The sequence below is a fragment of the Podarcis tiliguerta genome (assembly GCF_965153285.1).
Source record: "Podarcis tiliguerta genome assembly, chromosome: 11".
Classification (NCBI taxonomy): domain Eukaryota; kingdom Metazoa; phylum Chordata; class Lepidosauria; order Squamata; family Lacertidae; genus Podarcis; species Podarcis tiliguerta.
This window is the reverse complement of record NC_139544.1, coordinates 25481132-25501419: the sequence shown is the minus strand read 5'-3', so window position 1 is coordinate 25501419 and position 20288 is coordinate 25481132. Positions and strand designations below refer to the sequence as shown.

The 20288-nt window shown below is 43.0% G+C and overlaps 1 protein-coding gene across 1 annotated transcript in view; it reads right to left on the bottom strand.

Moving 5' to 3' along the window:
• The window catches only part of SLCO4C1 (solute carrier organic anion transporter family member 4C1), a 49234-nt gene that overhangs the window by 7057 nt on the left and 21889 nt on the right, over positions 1-20288 (bottom strand). Inside the window, exons 8-11 of the mRNA XM_083403985.1 lie at positions 18313-18508; positions 15797-15953; positions 13451-13632; positions 156-220 (exon numbers count right to left, since the gene is read on the bottom strand). Of these exons, the coding sequence (XP_083260111.1) occupies positions 156-220; positions 13451-13632; positions 15797-15953; positions 18313-18508 (600 nt within the window). The remainder of the gene's footprint in view (positions 1-155; positions 221-13450; positions 13633-15796; positions 15954-18312; positions 18509-20288) is intronic.

Below are 20288 nucleotides of genomic sequence, written 5' to 3'. Positions count from 1 at the left end.
TTTCCTCCTCCAAAAACTAGGTGCATCTTGTGGTCTGGTGCATCTTATAGAGCGAAAAATACGGTAACTATGGAGCCTCAGGGCACTTGTGATTCTTAGAACTGTGACCATTGTTCCTAGTTCCTACTTAAGTATAGAAGTTTTAGAAAACATACCCAAAATTCGTAGAAAGAGCATGTGAACCCCCATAGCAAATGATCGGTGCCTTTCTGGTACACACCTGTAAACCAAAGTTTGATTTATTGTTTAATAGATATTTATACCATCCTTCAGCAGAAATTATGAGGGTGGTTGACAGTATAAAACATGCATAGCTATCTTAAAAAATACAAATGTTAAAACAGCAGTGAGGGGGATCACCAAAAGTGGTATGAAAACCTCATCCAATTTTAAAATACATTAAGATTTGAAGTTTAAGGAAATGGCAGCAATGTAACTTTCAAATCTACTGCTTCTTCTGTTCATCTATATTTTCAAATCATGCTTCCATTTGTTACTTCTCATTTAGAAGTATGAAAACAGTTTTTGTTTTCATTCTGTAATTTTGTAGATACAATGCCTACTTAAGAAAAGTGCAGTCTTTACGAATAAACAAGAGACACAATAAAAAACATGAAAAACAAGAAAATCAAATTCAACAATATATCTGTAAATTGTTCCATGCTGGCGTCTAGTTTTTAAGGAAAGGAAAGGCAAAATTATTATGTGATTCTACAACATCAAAGAACAGTTTTTGCATCGTATGAGAGTTCCAAAACACACATACAGCAAGGGATACTGTTATCCACAAAGAAGATGTTGTTATGCAATACATTGCCTACAAAATATCTTAACTGTTTTAGCTATCCAGGCTGCTGATGTGAATTCTGGAATAGGCAAAAAAATAGACACCTTAAGCTCCAACCAATACTGATTAGTGTCCGGCCTGATATCAGCACCCAGAATCATCGGACAGCTGCCAGGGCTCTGGAAAACCCACAGTGCCTACCACTGGTGCCTAACTTGGGTTCCTGTTAAATAAATGTCCTTTTCCCAGTGCTGGGCTATAGTGCAGGAAATTAAAATGTTAGCTTCCAGTAGAGACCAAATGTCTTCAAACTTGAGTCCTGTTGCTGCCCACGGATGAATAAATGAATAAACTGTGGGGGAGTCCTAGTTTAGGCAAGGATCCACCTATTTGCCAAGGGCCCCTCAAACCTGGAAAAAAACCCTGCTTAAGTATACATTTTACATTCAGGTTACTATAGATTATTATTAGGAATAGTCAGCCTCTCCATCCCTCTATACATTCAAGCACAGATGGACAAATCAGTCAACTTTCTGTTATCTCAGATTCTAATTTTTCCTATCTTAAATTTAACAGCAATTTGCATTGGAAAACCCTTACAAAAATGTGTCAGCCTTTTAGTGCAAGTTTCTTTTAATATGTAATATACAGTTTTGAAAATATATGCATGTCTGCAAGCAATTTTCCTGAGTAAATGCATTTCACATGCTATGGCCACCAATATATGCATTTATATACGCCCTTCACCCTAATACAGCCGTACCTTGGTTCTCGGATATAATCTGTCCTGGGAGTCCATTCAACTTCTGAAAAAGTTTGAAAATCAAGGCACGGCTTCCGATTGGTGGCAGGAGCTTCATCAATCGGAAGCCACAGCCACTCACTTCTGGGTTTGTGGCATTTGGGAGCCAAAACTTACCAAGGCATTCACAAACCAAAGTACGACTGTATGTGTATTTTTGGCTAGCTTGACTAGAGAACTGCATTGCAAAGTTTAGAAAATTGTGTATTTCAGGGGATGGCTGTATTTCAGTTCACACCTTGTTTCAGAAAGTATGGGTTTGGTAAGTTTGATTTTAAATGCAAACTGAATCAGATTTATCCCCTATAAGATTCCCCGCAACCCATATTCAGCTTGCTTGTGTTATTTAACTTACAGGCAACTTTCAACTTAAATAGGAGTTATGTTCCAGAGATAACGCCTAAAGCCAAAATCGAATATAATCAGAACCCATTAGGTTTAATGGCAGGTAGAATAGCAAAAGTCTTTTTTTTCCAGACACCCACTCCATTTCCACCCCATTTACCATATACTGTGTGTGTGTGTGTGTGTGTGTGTGTGTAAAAGGTAAAGGACCCCATGGCGACTATGGGGTTGTGGTGCTCATCTCACTTTCAGGCCGACAGTGACGGAAAACAGAGTGCACGGAAACACCGTTTACCTTCCCGCCACAGTGGTACCTATTTATCTACTTGCACTTGGCATGCTTTCGAACGGCTAAGTTGGCAGGAGCTGGCAAAGAGCAACGGGAGCTCACTCCATTGTGGGGATTTGAACCACCAACCTTCTGATCAGCAAGCCCAAGAGGCTTAGACCACAGCGCCACCCGTGTCCCTTTTACCATATATATATATATATATATATATATATGCAGGTTTTGGTGTCCTCGGGTGTCTTCCCGTGTAAAAGTTGGGGTGTCTAGGCGACGTTTCGACGAGGTCTCACTCGTCATCTTCAGGCTGGTGCTTTCGGCTTCTTGTTACTGGAACAGAGCAGGATCTCAGTGTTTGAGTTCCTATAAATACTGTTGAGGAGGTGTGGTGTATAGCCTCCAATGTTCTGGGCAGAGAGGAGGTTCCCAGGCTGGTGTGCCTTTTCTTCTTTTGTTCCTTAATTACTTGAGGGATATCTTGAGTGATTTCTTGAGTGATTTCCTGAATCCCACTTAGGTGGGTCATTAGGTGTGGATTAGTTGCTAAAGCCTTCGTGTCTTGAACTCTTGAACTTTGTGAAGAGTTTTTCTGAGAAGATGGCTGTACTGCACTTGGTTGTGCTCTGGCTTGGCTTCGTGTATAGGGGCGAGCTGTGGTTTTGTGGCCTGTGCCAGCCAGATCTGTGTAGGGATTGCAGGGGGGTGCAGCATCCGGAGGTGCCACCCTGGTTTGGCTACTGGATGGTGTCTGTAATTTATCTGTGGAGAGGGTCTGGGTTTGGGTCTGGTGTGGTTGATTGGTGATGGCGTTCTGTGTGCCTCTGGATCTGGTGTCAGATTTTGTGGGGAGGGCTAATTTCCAGATGTCTGGCAAGCGGGATGTGTCGTCACGCTTGTTCATGTTGTGAGGGTGTTTCTCTATCTCGATGGCTTCCATGATTATTCTCTTGTGGTGATGTTCCATGTTAAAGAGCAATTTGGAATCTGCAAAATTAATTTCGTGTCCTGTTTCTTTCATGTGTTGGAAAAGAGAGGAAGTTTTTTCTTCTTTTTTGACGGCATTCTTGTGTTCTGCGATCCGTGCATTTATTCGTCTGTTTGTTTGTCCAATGTACGTGGCTGGGCAGACTTTGCAGGGTATTTCATAGACCCCTTGGTTTTCCAACTGAATTTTATCCTTGGGGTTTCTGAGGATATTGGCTATTTTTTGGTTGGTGCAAAAGGCTGTTTTGATATTGTGTTTATGGAGGATTTTGCTAATTTTATCTGTAGTGCCCTTGATATAAGGAAGGAGGGCTATGCCATTGTTTTCTTCTGTGTCTTGGTTTTTGGGGGGTGTTTCTTTTTGGATTAGCTTCGTAACCCTGTTTTGCTGGTATCCATTGGCAATTAACACATTTGAGAGATTCTGTAACTCAGTTGTCAAGTGGTCTTCGTCAGCCAGGCGTTTGGTTCTGGAGATGAGAGTCTTGGCTACGGAGTTTATTTGTGCAGGGTGGTGGTGTGATTGTGCATGTAAGTAGCGGTTGGTGTGTGTTTTTTTCCGGTAGATAGTGTGTCCTAGGGAGCCATCAGGTTTTTTGTAGATTAGGACGTCAAGGAAGGGAAGTTGGTTGTTGGTTTCTATTTCCATAGTGAATTGTATTTTGGGGTGTAGGCTGTTGAGATGTGTGAGGAAGCTATCCAGTTTTTCCTTCCCGTGTGGCCAAATTACAAAGGTGTCGTCAACATATCTGAGCCAAAGTTTGGGTTTGTGTTCTGACTTGTCTAAAGCATTGGTTTCAAAGTGTTCCATGTACAGGTTAGCGATGACCGGTGAGAGGTTTTTTTACAAAAAACCTGATGGCTCCCTAGGACACACTATCTACCGGAAAAAAACACACACCAACCGCTACTTACATGCACAATCACACCACCACCCTGCACAAATAAACTCCGTAGCCAAGACTCTCATCTCCAGAACCAAACGCCTGGCTGACGAAGACCACTTGACAACTGAGTTACAGAATCTCTCAAATGTGTTAATTGCCAATGGATACCAGCAAAACAGGGTTACGAAGCTAATCCAAAAAGAAACACCCCCCAAAAACCAAGACACAGAAGAAAACAATGGCATAGCCCTCCTTCCTTATATCAAGGGCACTACAGATAAAATTAGCAAAATCCTCCATAAACACAATATCAAAACAGCCTTTTGCACCAACCAAAAAATAGCCAATATCCTCAGAAACCCCAAGGATAAAATTCAGTTGGAAAACCAAGGGGTCTATGAAATACCCTGCAAAGTCTGCCCAGCCACGTACATTGGACAAACAAACAGACGAATAAATGCACGGATCGCAGAACACAAGAATGCCGTCAAAAAAGAAGAAAAAACTTCCTCTCTTTTCCAACACATGAAAGAAACAGGACACGAAATTAATTTTACAGATTCCAAATTGCTCTTTAACATGGAACATCACCACAAGAGAATAATCATGGAAGCCATCGAGATAGAGAAACACCCTCACAACATGAACAAGCGTGACGACACATCCCGCTTGCCAGACATCTGGAAATTAGCCCTCCCCACAAAATCTGACACCAGATCCAGAGGCACACAGAACGCCATCACCAATCAACCACACCAGACCCAAACCCAGACCCTCTCCACAGATAAATTACAGACACCATCCAGTAGCCAAACCAGGGTGGCACCTCCGGATGCTGCACCCCCCTGCAATCCCTACACAGATCTGGCTGGCACAGGCCACAAAACCACAGCTCGCCCCTATACACGAAGCCAAGCCAGAGCACAACCAAGTGCAGTACAGCCATCTTCTCAGAAAAACTCTTCACAAAGTTCAAGAGTTCAAGACACGAAGGCTTTAGCAACTAATCCACACCTAATGACCCACCTAAGTGGGATTCAGGAAATCACTCAAGAAATCACTCAAGATATCCCTCAAGTAATTAAGGAACAAAAGAAGAAAAGGCACACCAGCCTGGGAACCTCCTCTCTGCCCAGAACATTGGAGGCTATACACCACACCTCCTCAACAGTATTTATAGGAACTCAAACACTGAGATCCTGCTCTGTTCCAGTAACAAGAAGCCGAAAGCACCAGCCTGAAGATGACGAGTGAGACCTCGTCGAAACGTCGCCTAGACACCCCAACTTTTACACGGGAAGACACCCGAGGACACCAAAACCTGCATTCCTGTACCCGTGAAAATCTACGAAAGCAAATATATATATATATATATATGCTTTCGTAGATTTTCACGGGTACAGGAATGCAGGTTTTGGTGTCCTCGGGTGTCTTCCCGTGTAAAAGTTGGGGTGTCTAGGCGACGTTTCGACGAGGTCTCACTCGTCATCTTCAGGCTGGTGCTTTCGGCTTCTTGTTACTGGAACAGAGCAGGATCTCAGTGTTTGAGTTCCTATAAATACTGTTGAGGAGGTGTGGTGTATAGCCTCCAATGTTCTGGGCAGAGAGGAGGTTCCCAGGCTAGTGTGCCTTTTCTTCTTTTGTTCCTTAATTACTTGAGGGATATCTTGAGTGATTTCTTGAGTGATTTCCTGAATCCCACTTAGGTGGGTCATTAGGTGTGGATTAGTTGCTAAAGCCTTCGTGTCTTGAACTCTTGAACTTTGTGAAGAGTTTTTCTGAGAAGATGGCTGTACTGCACTTGGTTGTGCTCTGGCTTGGCTTCGTGTATAGGGGCGAGCTGTGGTTTTGTGGCCTGTGCCAGCCAGATCTGTGTAGGGATTGCAGGGGGGTGCAGCATCCGGAGGTGCCACCCTGGTTTGGCTACTGGATGGTGTCTGTAATTTATCTGTGGAGAGGGTCTGGGTTTGGGTCTGGTGTGGTTGATTGGTGATGGCGTTCTGTGTGCCTCTGGATCTGGTGTCAGATTTTGTGGGGAGGGCTAATTTCCAGATGTCTGGCAAGCGGGATGTGTCGTCACGCTTGTTCATGTTGTGAGGGTGTTTCTCTATCTCGATGGCTTCCATGATTATTCTCTTGTGGTGATGTTCCATGTTAAAGAGCAATTTGGAATCTGCAAAATTAATTTCGTGTCCTGTTTCTTTCATGTGTTGGAAAAGAGAGGAAGTTTTTTCTTCTTTTTTGACGGCATTCTTGTGTTCTGCGATACGTGCATTTATTCGTCTGTTTGTTTGTCCAATGTACGTGGCTGGGCAGACTTTGCAGGGTATTTCATAGACCCCTTGGTTTTCCAACTGAATTTTATCCTTGGGGTTTCTGAGGATATTGGCTATTTTTTGGTTGGTGCAAAAGGCTGTTTTGATATTGTGTTTATGGAGGATTTTGCTAATTTTATCTGTAGTGCCCTTGATATAAGGAAGGAGGGCTATGCCATTGTTTTCTTCTGTGTCTTGGTTTTTGGGGGGTGTTTCTTTTTGGATTAGCTTCGTAACCCTGTTTTGCTGGTATCCATTGGCAATTAACACATTTGAGAGATTCTGTAACTCAGTTGTCAAGTGGTCTTCGTCAGCCAGGCGTTTGGTTCTGGAGATGAGAGTCTTGGCTACGGAGTTTATTTGTGCAGGGTGGTGGTGTGATTGTGCATGTAAGTAGCGGTTGGTGTGTGTTTTTTTTCCGGTAGATAGTGTGTCCTAGGGAGCCATCAGGTTTTTTGTAGATTAGGACGTCAAGGAAGGGAAGTTGGTTGTTGGCTTCTATTTCCATAGTGAATTGTATTTTGGGGTGTAGGCTGTTGAGATGTGTGAGGAAGCTATCCAGTTTTTCCTTCCCGTGTGGCCAAATTACAAAGGTGTCGTCAACATATCTGAGCCAAAGTTTGGGTTTGTGTTCTGACTTGTCTAAAGCATTGGTTTCAAAGTGTTCCATGTACAGGTTAGCGATGACCGGTGAGAGGGGTGATCCCATAGGTGCTCCTTCTATCTGTTTGTATCTTTGTCCATTGTGGATGAAGTACGTGTTGGTTAGGCAGTGGTTGGTCAGGTCCAAGATGTATTCGGGGGGATTGTATTTGTTTTGAATGGCTGTCAAGGCTTCATTAATGGGCACTTGTGTGAAGAGAGATACAACATCGAAGCTCACAAGTAGGTCATTGGGTTGTAGGTTTTGCTTCTTTATTGTTTCTATGAACTGGAAGGAGTTTGGAACGTGTGAAGAGATGGATTCTGCATAGGGCTGAAGTTGCTTGGCGAGAAATTTAGCGAGATTTTGTAGAGGTGAGCCTATGGAGCTGACTATTGGTCTGAGTGGTGTTCCTTCTTTGTGTATCTTGGGGAGGCCGTAGAGTTTGGGGCATCTGGATGATTTTTCTCTGGGGATGATTCTTAGCTGGATTTCTTCACTGATAGGAGAGGCTTTTATTTTGGATTTGGTGGTTTTTTCCAGATAGGTGGTGGGATCTGTTTTTATAGGTTGGTAGGTAGGGTCTTGGAGTAAAAACAGATCCCACCACCTATCTGGAAAAAACCACCAAATCCAAAATAAAAGCCTCTCCTATCAGTGAAGAAATCCAGCTAAGAATCATCCCCAGAGAAAAATCATCCAGATGCCCCAAACTCTACGGCCTCCCCAAGATACACAAAGAAGGAACACCACTCAGACCAATAGTCAGCTCCATAGGCTCACCTCTACAAAATCTCGCTAAATTTCTCGCCAAGCAACTTCAGCCCTATGCAGAATCCATCTCTTCACACGTTCCAAACTCCTTCCAGTTCATAGAAACAATAAAGAAGCAAAACCTACAACCCAATGACCTACTTGTGAGCTTCGATGTTGTATCTCTCTTCACACAAGTGCCCATTAATGAAGCCTTGACAGCCATTCAAAACAAATACAATCCCCCCGAATACATCTTGGACCTGACCAACCACTGCCTAACCAACACGTACTTCATCCACAATGGACAAAGATACAAACAGATAGAAGGAGCACCTATGGGATCACCCCTCTCACCGGTCATCGCTAACCTGTACATGGAACACTTTGAAACCAATGCTTTAGACAAGTCAGAACACAAACCCAAACTTTGGCTCAGATATGTTGACGACACCTTTGTAATTTGGCCACACGGGAAGGAAAAACTGGATAGCTTCCTCACACATCTCAACAGCCTACACCCCAAAATACAATTCACTATGGAAATAGAAGCCAACAACCAACTTCCCTTCCTTGACGTCCTAATCTACAAAAAACCTGATGGCTCCCTAGGACACACTATCTACCGGAAAAAAACACACACCAACCGCTACTTACATGCACAATCACACCACCACCCTGCACAAATAAACTCCGTAGCCAAGACTCTCATCTCCAGAACCAAACGCCTGGCTGACGAAGACCACTTGACAACTGAGTTACAGAATCTCTCAAATGTGTTAATTGCCAATGGATACCAGCAAAACAGGGTTACGAAGCTAATCCAAAAAGAAACACCCCCCAAAAACCAAGACACAGAAGAAAACAATGGCATAGCCCTCCTTCCTTATATCAAGGGCACTACAGATAAAATTAGCAAAATCCTCCATAAACACAATATCAAAACAGCCTTTTGCACCAACCAAAAAATAGCCAATATCCTCAGAAACCCCAAGGATAAAATTCAGTTGGAAAACCAAGGGGTCTATGAAATACCCTGCAAAGTCTGCCCAGCCACGTACATTGGACAAACAAACAGACGAATAAATGCACGTATCGCAGAACACAAGAATGCCGTCAAAAAAGAAGAAAAAACTTCCTCTCTTTTCCAACACATGAAAGAAACAGGACACGAAATTAATTTTGCAGATTCCAAATTGCTCTTTAACATGGAACATCACCACAAGAGAATAATCATGGAAGCCATCGAGATAGAGAAACACCCTCACAACATGAACAAGCGTGACGACACATCCCGCTTGCCAGACATCTGGAAATTAGCCCTCCCCACAAAATCTGACACCAGATCCAGAGGCACACAGAACGCCATCACCAATCAACCACACCAGACCCAAACCCAGACCCTCTCCACAGATAAATTACAGACACCATCCAGTAGCCAAACCAGGGTGGCACCTCCGGATGCTGCACCCCCCTGCAATCCCTACACAGATCTGGCTGGCACAGGCCACAAAACCACAGCTCGCCCCTATACACGAAGCCAAGCCAGAGCACAACCAAGTGCAGTACAGCCATCTTCTCAGAAAAACTCTTCACAAAGTTCAAGAGTTCAAGACACGAAGGCTTTAGCAACTAATCCACACCTAATGACCCACCTAAGTGGGATTCAGGAAATCACTCAAGAAATCACTCAAGATATCCCTCAAGTAATTAAGGAACAAAAGAAGAAAAGGCACACTAGCCTGGGAACCTCCTCTCTGCCCAGAACATTGGAGGCTATACACCACACCTCCTCAACAGTATTTATAGGAACTCAAACACTGAGATCCTGCTCTGTTCCAGTAACAAGAAGCCGAAAGCACCAGCCTGAAGATGACGAGTGAGACCTCGTCGAAACGTCGCCTAGACACCCCAACTTTTACACGGGAAGACACCCGAGGACACCAAAACCTGCATTCCTGTACCCGTGAAAATCTACGAAAGCAAATATCTCACCTCTACGGGGAGGAAACCTTCCAGCTGACAAGAACCTACGAGAAACTAGAAATCCGAAGAGCCACCATCTTATGTGATCTCTTGTTCCTACGCAACTGCCGAGACAACAACTTAATTCCCACATGCTTCCAACTTAAATTCCACTCTAAAACCCCAGCTACCGAAAGGATCCTGAAACGAACTGAACTATCTCTAATCAGAAACGAACTACACAAGAAAAGATACCTACTAAACCAAACCAACAAAGATCTACTCACTCTTCACCTCAAACTCTGTAACAAAATCCACCCTGCACTCTGGGACAAATGCAAACAACTAGCCGTCTGGAGAGCTGAAACGGAGACCTCACACAAGACAGACACACACACCAACAAACTCCACAAACTAGAGAAACGCCAGAAGCCCAGCCACCCTCCACAACAACCCATGAAACAAACAGTACATAACATATCAGACAGGATCCTCACCTCAACTGAAACCAAAGTACTCTCCAAAGGTTTCAACTTTGCAGTCGCCCCGAGACGCATCCCCACGGAAAACATCATATGCGGAGTCGAAGCTAGCCTAACCAAAATCAATCCAGATGAAGCCAATAAAATCAGACTTGAAGTCACCAACATCCTCTGCTCCAGCAAACCACCCAGAAGCAATTTACACAAAGAAGAACAGAAAGCACTCACCAACCTGAGGAAAGACAACAACATAATCATTCTCCCAGCAGACAAAGGTAATGCCACTGTTGTGATGAACACATCGGACTACCAAGCAAAACTATCAAATCTACTCCAAGACCCTACCTACCAACCTATAAAAACAGATCCCACCACCTATCTGGAAAAAACCACCAAATCCAAAATAAAAGCCTCTCCTATCAGTGAAGAAATCCAGCTAAGAATCATCCCCAGAGAAAAATCATCCAGATGCCCCAAACTCTACGGCCTCCCCAAGATACACAAAGAAGGAACACCACTCAGACCAATAGTCAGCTCCATAGGCTCACCTCTACAAAATCTCGCTAAATTTCTCGCCAAGCAACTTCAGCCCTATGCAGAATCCATCTCTTCACACGTTCCAAACTCCTTCCAGTTCATAGAAACAATAAAGAAGCAAAACCTACAACCCAATGACCTACTTGTGAGCTTCGATGTTGTATCTCTCTTCACACAAGTGCCCATTAATGAAGCCTTGACAGCCATTCAAAACAAATACAATCCCCCCGAATACATCTTGGACCTGACCAACCACTGCCTAACCAACACGTACTTCATCCACAATGGACAAAGATACAAACAGATAGAAGGAGCACCTATGGGATCACCCCTCTCACCGGTCATCGCTAACCTGTACATGGAACACTTTGAAACCAATGCTTTAGACAAGTCAGAACACAAACCCAAACTTTGGCTCAGATATGTTGACGACACCTTTGTAATTTGGCCACACGGGAAGGAAAAACTGGATAGCTTCCTCACACATCTCAACAGCCTACACCCCAAAATACAATTCACTATGGAAATAGAAGCCAACAACCAACTTCCCTTCCTTGACGTCCTAATCTACAAAAAACCTGATGGCTCCCTAGGACACACTATCTACCGGAAAAAAACACACACCAACCGCTACTTACATGCACAATCACACCACCACCCTGCACAAATAAACTCCGTAGCCAAGACTCTCATCTCCAGAACCAAACGCCTGGCTGACGAAGACCACTTGACAACTGAGTTACAGAATCTCTCAAATGTGTTAATTGCCAATGGATACCAGCAAAACAGGGTTACGAAGCTAATCCAAAAAGAAACACCCCCCAAAAACCAAGACACAGAAGAAAACAATGGCATAGCCCTCCTTCCTTATATCAAGGGCACTACAGATAAAATTAGCAAAATCCTCCATAAACACAATATCAAAACAGCCTTTTGCACCAACCAAAAAATAGCCAATATCCTCAGAAACCCCAAGGATAAAATTCAGTTGGAAAACCAAGGGGTCTATGAAATACCCTGCAAAGTCTGCCCAGCCACGTACATTGGACAAACAAACAGACGAATAAATGCACGTATCGCAGAACACAAGAATGCCGTCAAAAAAGAAGAAAAAACTTCCTCTCTTTTCCAACACATGAAAGAAACAGGACACGAAATTAATTTTGCAGATTCCAAATTGCTCTTTAACATGGAACATCACCACAAGAGAATAATCATGGAAGCCATCGAGATAGAGAAACACCCTCACAACATGAACAAGCGTGACGACACATCCCGCTTGCCAGACATCTGGAAATTAGCCCTCCCCACAAAATCTGACACCAGATCCAGAGGCACACAGAACGCCATCACCAATCAACCACACCAGACCCAAACCCAGACCCTCTCCACAGATAAATTACAGACACCATCCAGTAGCCAAACCAGGGTGGCACCTCCGGATGCTGCACCCCCCTGCAATCCCTACACAGATCTGGCTGGCACAGGCCACAAAACCACAGCTCGCCCCTATACACGAAGCCAAGCCAGAGCACAACCAAGTGCAGTACAGCCATCTTCTCAGAAAAACTCTTCACAAAGTTCAAGAGTTCAAGACACGAAGGCTTTAGCAACTAATCCACACCTAATGACCCACCTAAGTGGGATTCAGGAAATCACTCAAGAAATCACTCAAGATATCCCTCAAGTAATTAAGGAACAAAAGAAGAAAAGGCACACTAGCCTGGGAACCTCCTCTCTGCCCAGAACATTGGAGGCTATACACCACACCTCCTCAACAGTATTTATAGGAACTCAAACACTGAGATCCTGCTCTGTTCCAGTAACAAGAAGCCGAAAGCACCAGCCTGAAGATGACGAGTGAGACCTCGTCGAAACGTCGCCTAGACACCCCAACTTTTACACGGGAAGACACCCGAGGACACCAAAACCTGCATATATATATATATATATATTCATAAATCTAAATCCACATAAGTTGCGTGTTACCTGTACTTCATCATCTATAGACATCAACCATACTGCTAGTTATATTCATAAACAATTTTACAGATGACCACTCTACTAAAACACACATTAGTCACGTAATGTATGACACTTCCTCCCTCTTAACATCATTTAAAAGGAAGTTAAATAAAGTTACAACATAGTCAATATCCTTCACCTCTACCCAGAATATCTCTGGATTGTATCCAAAGTTAGTCATGCTCAGAGTAGACTTATTAGCACTGAGTAGCACTTTGTGCAAATGGAAGTAATTCCACTTACACAACAGGATAACCCCCCCCACACAATGTTCTTGGGGGGTTTCCCCAATGTTTCAGAATGGGTATGTGGAGAATAGGAAGCACACATGAGGAGGAGAGCAGGGAAAGTCCTATTGGACAAGCAGAAGTCATTCTGTTCACACATTTATTCAGCTAAACACTGCCCATTGAAATGAATGGGCATGTCTAACTTAGCTGTGTTGATTCCAATGTGTCTACTCTGAGTATAACTTAGTTGGATGTAACCCTCTGTTACTTTCTGAATTGTGCTAGAGAAGGAGGACAGAGAGGGGTAAAAAGAATGAGTGGTTTTATTTATTTATTTATTTAAAAAAATTAGAGAGGAAATTTATAGCATTTTGCAGTTATCAGTAAGTAGGATAGAAACAAATTTTACCTTAAAATGGCCACTGTTGTTGGTGTCACTGCCATGAACGTAAAAACAATAGTGAAGAAGAAGAAGCCAAGGAACAGAGTCAGGGATGAACAGTTTGATGCACATTTCCCAGGGGTAGCCCCATAGATGATATTATCAATGGAAGTTTTGGGATTCACAACACAGTCACAGTTGGTGAAGACCTATAAACAGTACATACAAATATACAGTAAACAGTATAAACAGTATATACAAATATGAGCACACCAAATGAAGCAATCACTATTTCCAATATTAGCAATATTGAATAACAAAGTGCTTAACCAATTACAGCAGAAAGAGAGAAGATGTTTCTATGGAACTGCCTTCATTTCTACAGGAAAGGGAGGACCATGAAGTCGACCCACACCTTCTACAATGCACCTGGAGCACTACCCTGGACATAGGGCTGGTGGAGGAGGAAATCAGGCTTAGAACCTAAGAATGTCCGTGTAAGGAAGCTCACAGGTAGGAACGTTCCCTGGTCCCCAGCATCCCTCCATGCCCAACCCAACATTGTTCAAGATGGCTTCTCACTCTCTAGGGGGTGGGGACATAGGTAGGGGATATGAGGAGGATGGCAAACTTTCCTTCTAGGAACTTCCTTAAATTAACTTGCCTTATGATACAAGGGTATCTCAGGTTACGAACAGTCCTGCTTACGAACGCTTTGGGTTACGAACTCCACAAACCCAGAAGTAGGTCTCCCGGGTTGCAAACTTTACCCCAGGATACAAATGCAATCTGCTTCCTGAGCCGTGGGTGGCCTATGTAGGGAATGCACGCCTCGGGTTAAGAACGCTTTCGGTTAAGAACGGACTTCTGGAATGAATTAAGTTTGTAACCCGAGGTACCACTGTAATGAGAACCATCTTGCTGTGTGGAGGAGCAGATCCCTGCTTTAGTTGAAAACTATCACCATAGTGACAAACATGAGGCATAGAGAAGCATGTATGAGTGGACTAGCCCCACATCCCATCCTGCCATGCCATCGAATGAAAATATTTTATGTAGTGATGAGCATGGAAGAATCAAGATCTATCTGAACTGAAGAGTTCAGATTACCAGACCAACCCCCAAAACATGCTTTAATAAATTTGTGTTGAGAAAATAACTTCTCTTGTATGCTATTCATACAAGTGTTGTACAAATGCTAATAATAATTAAGTAAATTAATGAACTAATATACATTTGAAAAGGACACGTTTGCTAAATACAGCGCTACGTCGGGTTACAAACACTTCGGGTTACAGACTCTGCTAACACAGAAGCAGTACCTTGCGTTAAGAACTTTACCTCAGGATGAGAACAGAAATCGCACAGCAGCAGCAGTGGGAGGCCCCATTAGCTAAAGTGGTACCTCAGGTTAAGAACGGTTTCAGGTTAAGAACAGACCTCCGGAACGAATTAAGTTCGTAACCAGAGGTACCACTGTAAACACTTTTAGCACCCAGAACTCAGAGGCAGACCAGTGGGCCAAATCTGGCCTGAGAAGCTGTTTTCAACAAACCACACTCACCTGCACCACACAAATGTCATATGTGGCTTGAGGTGCGGGGTAGGCAAAGGCATAGCTGCAGTGGAACAACTGGAAACTTAAAGTATGCTCCTGACTGTACCTTGGAAAGCAGGGCTTGCTTAGCAGCACCAGTCAGCTGACTGGTGTTGACAGTGCACATTCAAAGTGGTTCAGTGCAGCATCCAATCAGCTGATCTGCAGTGACAGTGAGCCCCACTGAAGTTTTTCACTTGCAAATGTGGTTTGAATGCAATGCCTCCAAATAGACTTTAACCAATGTTATCAGCTGATCAGCAGCTACGAGTCCCTTTGAATATGTGTCTTCATTGCCATTCAGCTGACAGTGCACCTTCAAAAGGGCTCATTCTTTTTTTTTTTATCTTGATATTTTATTAAGGATTTTCTTGTTTTACAGAAGTAAGTGTAATGCCTCGTTGATGTTTTTCCATGTAACATTTTTACAAATCCATTTCATTTGTTGAGGCATTGGGGGGAGAAGAAAAGAAAAAAGAAAAGGGGGGGTGGAGAGAGGGAAAATGGAAGGGGGTGGGGTCGGGTGGCGGTGTTTCTATTATGTTTAATGTATGTAGAAGTTCCCTATCAGAGCAAGCCCCTTTGAAGCTGTCGGGTGTTATCAGGTGACTGGCAGATTTGTCAGGTGATTGGCAGGTGGCATCAGGTGATTGACAGGTCTGTCCTGCAGGGGATGGGGAAAATTAGGATCCTGCCTGCCAGCCAAATTCATTTTGCCACCCTTTAGACCTAAGGTAAATTCTGCATTGTCAACCAATGATATAAAATAGCAATACCTTTGAACCGTCTTGAATAGTAACAGCAGAGGTACATCCTGCATAACATGCAGAAAAATACTGGACTCCATCTGTGCCACAGACTGGTAAATAGTTTGAACGCAAGCATCTACAGTGGGAGTTGCAAGGCGCAGTTAAGTTTGATAATGTGCCTGTCCTGAAACAGAGAGATAAAAGTCAAATGAGCTAAGCATATGCAGCTTTTGGTATCTCCTAAGAACATATTCTGAACAATTAAAGAGTAAGAACATAAGATCTCTACAGGATCAGACCAAAATCTAATCTAGTCTTGCCTTGTGTTTCCCACTGTGGCCAGCCAAGTGCTGTCAGGAATCCTGCACGCAGACATGATATTTATCAAAATATTTACGGTATATGCCTGGTTTCAAACAAATATCATAGCTGTTTCCGAAAGTTAAACCTAAAATCATACGACAAAAACTATGCAAACAGTTTTAAAATCTGAAATAAAGGAAAGGTGTAAGTTCTTTTAAAATTAGATATACCAGAGAATGAACCTGGATGTTCTCCAAACAAGACGGTGGACCTTTCACTCCAAAGCCTCTAAGGACTTAAGGAGCATACAAGACAAGGTGGGACCTTGTGGGATTACACAGCACATACTCCCCCCCCCCATGATACTTATTTATTTACAATGTTATCTAGGAAATTTATAAACTGCTTGCTCAAAAAAAGAGAAAAAAAATATCCAAATGGTGCACAGGTCATATATATAAAACATGGCTAAAAGACACAAACCAGTTAAAAATAAATATACATGAAACCATCATTAAGAACAAAGATAAAATAATATAATTGAAACAGATGCTAACTAAATCATGTGCCTGAGAGAGGTTTTCAGCAGGTGTCTAAACAGTGCAGTGAACCAACCCTCCAGGTAGGAGGGTTCCCAATGCAGAGCACTGGTCCAGTAAGATACCATGGTTGACAGTTTCAAAAGCCACCGAGAAGGGAAATCAGTAGGGTCACCTTCCTTCCGCCTCTCTTCTAACAAAGTCATCCATCAGAACCAAGGCTGTTTCAACGCTAGACCATGGTGTTGACTGAAATGGGTCCAGAAAGTCCATTTCATCCGATCACACTTGGAGTAAGACTACCACCACTTTCTAGTATTCCTTGTCCCGAAAGGAGATATTTGTCAATAGTTAATAGTTATCACAATCTTCAGTCTAGAAGCCAGAATCATATCAAAATCCATTGCTCCAGTCTAGAGAACATGAACAGAAAGCTGCCTTTGTGTTGCTATATTGGATAAGCCCCCAATATGTACTGACTAATAGATGATAAGCTCCGTCAAATGTGACAGGACTAATGAACTGCTCATGAATCCCACTGTGTGTTGTGACAGCCCCGATTAGCTATCAAGTGATACATGCATAATTAGGCTCAGAACACCTAACCCTCAAGAACTAGCTGCATTGGATTTTTGTTCTCATGGCAGTCGTCTTCTTCTTTGGCGATCACTCGTAGCCAAGTAAGATTATCTTCCATAAACACGGTTTTAACAATGAGTCTGTAAGTGACTGTGGAGGCCAATTCTGGATCCCACATGTCCTTCCACAGTGGGGACATTGGCTTCCATGTGGGAGTTGATCACGGTGTGGATTTGCCAAGTGTGCCTTCCTCTTAGCATGTTTCTCCCATGCGTTCTGAGTTCAAGTGTCTTCAAAGCCCATGACACCTTTGGTAAAGGCTGTTCTTCAACTGGAGCACTTGTAGGCAAGTGTTTCCCAATTGTTGGTGTTCATACTACATTTTTTAAGATTTGTCTTGAGACAGTCTTTAAACCTCTTTTGTTGACCAACAGCATTACGCTTTGCATTTTTAAGTTCAGAATAGAGTAGTTGCTTTGGAAGATGATAATCAGGCACCCACACAACATGACCAGTCCAACGAAGTTGATGTTGAAGGATCATTGCTTCAACACTGGCGATCTTTGCTTTTTCCAGTACACTGGTATTCGTTCGCCTGTCTTCCCAAGTGATGTGTAAAATATTTCAGAGACACCATTGACGGAATCTCTCAAGGAGCTGGAGGAGAAGGCATTTATAAGTGGTCTATGTTTCACAAGCATACAGTTAGGTTGGTAGTACAACAAGCATTTTGGTTTCCCTTCAAATGTCCTGGTCCTCAAACACTCTGCACTTCAATCAGAAGAAAGCCACACTCACAGAGCTCAGGCAATGCTGGATTTTGGCATCAATGTCGGGCCTTGTGTAAAGATAACTGCCCAATTAGAAGTGATGGACATTTTCTAACATTACACCATTTAGTTGGATTTGTGACGCTGCAGAGGGGTTATTTTGTACTTGTTGGTGCAGCACTTTGGTTGTTTGGATGTTGAGCGATAGGCCAAACTTCTTGTAAGCTTCTGTAAATATATTTAAGATGGTTTGGAGGTCATCCTCTGAGCATTGTCATCAGTAGTATACACTCATAGCAGTATACACACAGTCAGGCCCATCTCATTGTTATTCTTTTGAACAAATACTTACCCATTATAATTTTCTGAGACACCCGCAAATGGCGTATTCCCACATACAGCAATTAAAAAGACCATATTGAATCCAAGTGCCACTGAACAAGTAAGGACAATGAACTTGAGTATGCTTTTGCAATTTAGTTGGAGCTTGGAAACTAAGATACCACTTATGATTTGACCTACTGCTGCTCCTGGGACCAACACAAGTCCTGCGGGAAAACAAGGTGACAACAGAGATTGAATTAACATTTATTGTTAATAATAGCAGTCATCAATAGTTTCAGAAAATATAAAACAGTGAACATATAGAAATGGTACATGCACATAAAACTTTCACAGATAGAAGTAAAAGTGGGTTATAATGCTAATCCTACCCCAACATGGCGCACAGCTACCAACATCAAGGAGGCAGGACTCATGAAGTGCATCATGTTGAGGCAAGGCTGGGCCCCATTTCCCTTTCTACCCATGAAAGACCTACATGACTATAACACACAAAAAGGGCTTAAGAATATCTTGAGTGTTAAATAATATCTAAACATCAGTTAAATCAGTTTATTTATTATAATATTTATATTCCACCTTTTCCTTCAAGGAACTCAAGTGGTGTGCATGATCTTCCCTCTTCCCCATATTGTCACAGCAACCCTGTGGGGTAGGTTAGACTGAGAGGCAGAAGGTCACCAAACGAGTTTCACAGTTGAGTGGGGATTTGAGCCTGTGTCTCTCCTAGGTCCTAGTTCAGCACTCTAACCACTGCACCACCCTAGCTTGCCACTCCAAAATCCATCTTACCACATGCTTCAAATCGTTTTGATTTTGTACCCATGTGGCTGACAGTAAGAGCTGTTCGACAGTGGAATTTGCTGCCAAGGAGTGTGGTGGAGTCTCCTTCTTTGGAGGTCTTTAAGCAGAGGCTTGACAACCATATGTCAGGAGTGCTCTGATGGTGTTTCCTGCTTGGCAGGGGGTTGGACTCGATGGCCCTTGTGGTCTCTTCCAACTCTATGATTCTATGGTTCTATGGTTCTATGGCTTGCCAGCCAACTTTTGCTGCGCATCACAGGGCCAGTGAACCTAACTGCACTGTTATGCATGAATCTAATGCTACACACAAAGAGCCAAAGGTTATATATCTTTGATCTCAACTGCACTTTCTCTTCTGGCTAGCATGCTCTCTCAGTGCCAAACTACATGTTACGCTAAGTAGACTCCCTTTTTTAAAAACATGCCAACTCAAGCTGTGTCCCCAGTAAAGCCTCTTTATGGTACAGCCTCATCCTAAGAGCCACACAGACATATTCTGGAAATGGGTTTTCACATTTGGGGCAGGGGATAGAATTGTGGCCACACACATGGAAAGTGGAAAAAAGATGACTTCTTAAAAGCTGCTGCTACTACCAATTTGTTACCACCCTAAAATGTTCAGAAAAACTTTCCCACACCAGCACAGAAAGATGGTATGCCCCCTTTCCAATTCACTGTTTCTGTGTGGGGAAGCAAATATGAGGAGGACATTTTCCCCTCAGTTTAGAAATATCTGAAATAACCACCTAGTCAAGACCAGTGTCTGACATACCCAGGGCTAATGCAGAAGCAATTAAATAAAGATCTAGCCAACAGGAGTTTCATACTGCTTAAGAATATAAGAACATTCTTCCCTGATCAGGCCAAAGGCTGTCAAAGTCTAGCATATTGTTTTCCAGGTGGCCATGCCCAGGGGATCCTGTAAGCATTCTTCCCAATAGTGATTCCCAGCAATCAACATTCAGAAATACTGTATCTGACATAGAGGTATAAACAGTCATTGTGGCTAGTTTCCCTGATTCCTCTCAAAGGGATCAGTGTGCAGGCCAAGAGACATCAGCTCAGTTCCTAGCTGATTCTTACATCCCCCTCTTACATCCAACATTTCTCCAATGAAAATAGGGAAAAGCAGGACCTTTTGGGGTCAAATCAGAAACTGGGATGGCTTCTGTAATTCCAGGA